At 41.5% G+C, this 2,970-nt stretch overlaps 1 protein-coding gene across 1 annotated transcript; it reads left to right on the top strand.

Annotated features, from left to right (window-relative positions):
• The first annotated feature begins 268 nt into the window (after positions 1 to 268).
• On the top strand, positions 269 to 2,454 carry LOC124651248. The gene is made up of 6 exons (XM_047190363.1): positions 269 to 420; positions 1,211 to 1,284; positions 1,366 to 1,485; positions 1,614 to 1,702; positions 1,786 to 1,948; positions 2,026 to 2,454. The coding sequence occupies exons 1-4, from the start codon at positions 319 to 321 to the stop codon at positions 1,621 to 1,623; spliced, it is 306 nt and encodes a 101-aa protein (XP_047046319.1). The 5' UTR covers positions 269 to 318; the 3' UTR covers positions 1,624 to 1,702; positions 1,786 to 1,948; positions 2,026 to 2,454.
• Positions 2,455 to 2,970: the final 516 nt, after the last annotated feature.

The following is a 2,970-nucleotide window of genomic DNA, read 5'->3' as shown; positions in this document are numbered from 1 at the left end:
GCGCCCATCGCCTACACCTTGATCTGGCACCAGACTCGGTTTCTAGGGCTATTCCAACTGTTCGCCAATCAGATCCAGCCCCCCTGCGCCTTCTTCACTGAAACCACGACGAAAATGAATGCTACTACAGTACATTTGCTATGCGATTCACGGCCTGTAACGACTCCTTCCGAGATAAATCCTAACGAGATGCAGAAAGTAACCCTAGCGTTGCATTTCGGTTGCAGGCTCATGGAGTGAAAGGGTCGGCGAGCGACGCAGAGGCACGGCGGGATGCGGAGGAGGTAGAGAGAGAGAGAGGGGTTGGAGGATCTAGTAATGGCGCAGGCTGCCGTCGAATCTGCTGTGAGTGGTGGCACGCTGATCGGGAGGCCCGCGGAGGTCCCGAGGATGAAGAGGAAGACCCCCTCCGAGCTGCGGGTAATGCATCTGTCACACTTGGTTTACGAGAGTGGACTTTTAGAGCAGGTGCTTGGTGAGCACCCGTATCCATACCATCTATACTGCATCAAGATTCGTGCAAGTTCATTTTGTTCCCCTCTCAAATAATTTCTCATTTTTGTATCTCTCACACCACATATTGTTTGAACTAGAAAATTTGCAGATCACTTAAACAAAACAATTGGAATGTGGGAAAAATATTTTGTATTTTTTATGTCATTATCTATAGATGTATTTCAAGAATTTATTTTGAAATTTAAATAATTTGAAATTTAAAATTGCACAAAAAAATTCTGAACTAATTTTCCTCTATTCATTTTTTATTTCTAAGTTACCTGCAAAAAAATCAAATCAAAATATTAAATAATTTGGAAGACACAAAAAAGACAAAGTGGGAAAATGTGCAGGTGCGCAGAGCGCACCTGCTCCATTGAACTTTTCCCTTCTCCAGTCTTTGCTTGTTTGTCTTCTCATTGCAAATGCTACATTGCATGAAATGCTATGTCAAATAAGACCTTAATGTACCGTGCCATTGTAATCTACCAAGTGAAATTTGTTGCAAATGCTACTTTATGTAAATTGCTATGTGAAATTTGCACTCTACTGTGACCTGTGAGGCTATACCAATTATGCGACTGAATGTCATGTCTCCGCAGCACATAGGCACACTACTGAAATTGTTAGCTACAAAGAACATCCACTGTAAGCATTATATCACACAGGGTTGCAGATGAACACTAAAAGTTATTACTATGATTGTTTCCTGCAGGGAGAGCAGTTGAAGCGACGCACATCTGAAAAGATTGCTAATGACCAGTTATTTCCTTCTGCGGCGTCCGATAGGTACAAGTCCACTGTAATTATGCATACTCATGTTCTTCTTGTGCGTTGATCAGGAATTTGATGCTCATCTTGTGGGTCTAGGCCAAGCAATGGGCTTCGGAACCCAGAACAGCCCAAAATATCAAAATATATCAACACTGGTGTTACAGAGGTCTTCCAAGTTAAGAAATCCAGAAATGTTTTGGAAAGGAAAACTGTAAGGTTAGACATCTGAGACAGTATTATCCATTTCGTTGGGCTTAATGGTTTTCATTGCTCTGCATAGTCTCTCATAGCATCATGTTGGTTGGAGTATTAATTTTGCTACAACTGTAATATCTTGAAAACAGGATGCTGTAGTGAATAATGACAAGGCTCCCAGGTCTGCTGTCGCTGCAACGACTGCACAATCTGAATTTGTATCATCTGCATTCCCACGGTATTTATTTGACTAGAAGCGTTGTCTCTTATCTTATACTCCGTATCATGCTCATGCTCTTATGTGGATTCTTTTTCCACAAGCCATGGTGACTCTGCTAAGTTGGACTCTTCTGCTCCATCACTTGCGGAGGCAGCAAAGCAAGGCTTTAGGAAAGCTGAGAAATACAGTGAGAATGATCTACGGAGTGTATCTGAGCTTCATGTTGGTGATGAGAAGCAGGCTGGATCTAACAAATTTGACATGGTAAGGAGCATCTACCTATTGCACTGCAGTATACGTATAATTCCTCATGCACTAATCTTTCTAGTGCCTTATGATAGGAAAAAGTGATGAAAAGGTTTGGAGCTCGTGATGCTTCTGGAGCTCCCAATGCTACTAACATACAAGTTGGTGATGTTCCTTTGAAGTCTTCAGAGGCATGCCCTTCTAAGATTACAGTACTAGGAAAAGAGCTCCTTTGGATCTCACCTTGAAGACTACTCTGCAGTTTGTTTCATCATCTTCTGTGAAGTGGTGGGTTGGCATTAGCTTATCTAGTATTTCCTTCTTATATTCCAAACTTCTTTGTTTAGAAAACACACTCTCCCCAAGTATTCCAAGCTGCTGAACTAGTGACATATCTCAGTTGGCTCTATGAAAATTAGTTATGCAATGGTCATGTGCCTATTAATCACTTAAGAGTCTTAACTACATGTGCAAGAAAATTTCGACGCATTTCAATGTACTATATTGGTGCCTACGGTCAATGCTCTAAGCGATATTATGTACTCCCTCCGCTCGTATTTAATTGACTTTGATTAGAACCAGAGCTAGTTCATTTGTCTTATATCCATGCGTTGATTAAAACCGAACGGAGGTAGTAGAACATACTAATTATCTGGACATTCGAATTGATGAGAATGGCCCAGAAGCATGGAGAATTACAGGCATCTATGGTGAACCGAGTGCAGACCGTAAGCAGCTAACATGGAATTATATTCGTGATCTGCATTCTATGGTTGATTTGCCATGGGTGATGTTAGGTGATTTCAATGAGATCCTCAACAATAGTGAAAAAGAAGGAGGTAATCTCAGACCTCAACGATGCATGCAAAATTTCCGAGGTGCTCTATTTTCTTCTAAGTTGGAAGACATGGGCTTCAATGGAGATATCTTCACATGGAGAAGAGGACGTGTTAGGGAAAGACTGGATCGTGCTGTATGTAATCAGAGATGGAGCGATATGTCCCATTGGCAGGTGTTCTGAATGAGAATTTTTCAAAGTC

Source organism: Lolium rigidum, chromosome 5 (assembly GCF_022539505.1).
Source record: "Lolium rigidum isolate FL_2022 chromosome 5, APGP_CSIRO_Lrig_0.1, whole genome shotgun sequence".
Taxonomy (NCBI): Eukaryota; Viridiplantae; Streptophyta; class Magnoliopsida; order Poales; family Poaceae; genus Lolium; species Lolium rigidum.
Note: the sequence above shows the minus strand (reverse complement) of the source record. Positions and strands in the feature narration are given on the sequence as shown.

Bases quoted from the DNA above. Each gene is read 5' to 3' on its own strand.
- LOC124651248 (XM_047190363.1), top strand. From the start codon at position 319: ATGGCGCAGGCTGCCGTCGAATCTGCTGTGAGTGGTGGCACGCTGATC. The intron at 421-1,210 runs GTAATGCATCTG...TGTTTCCTGCAG, and splicing joins AGACCCCCTCCGAGCTGCGG to GGAGAGCAGTTGAAGCGACG. The intron at 1,285-1,365 runs GTACAAGTCCAC...TTGTGGGTCTAG, and splicing joins CCTTCTGCGGCGTCCGATAG to GCCAAGCAATGGGCTTCGGA.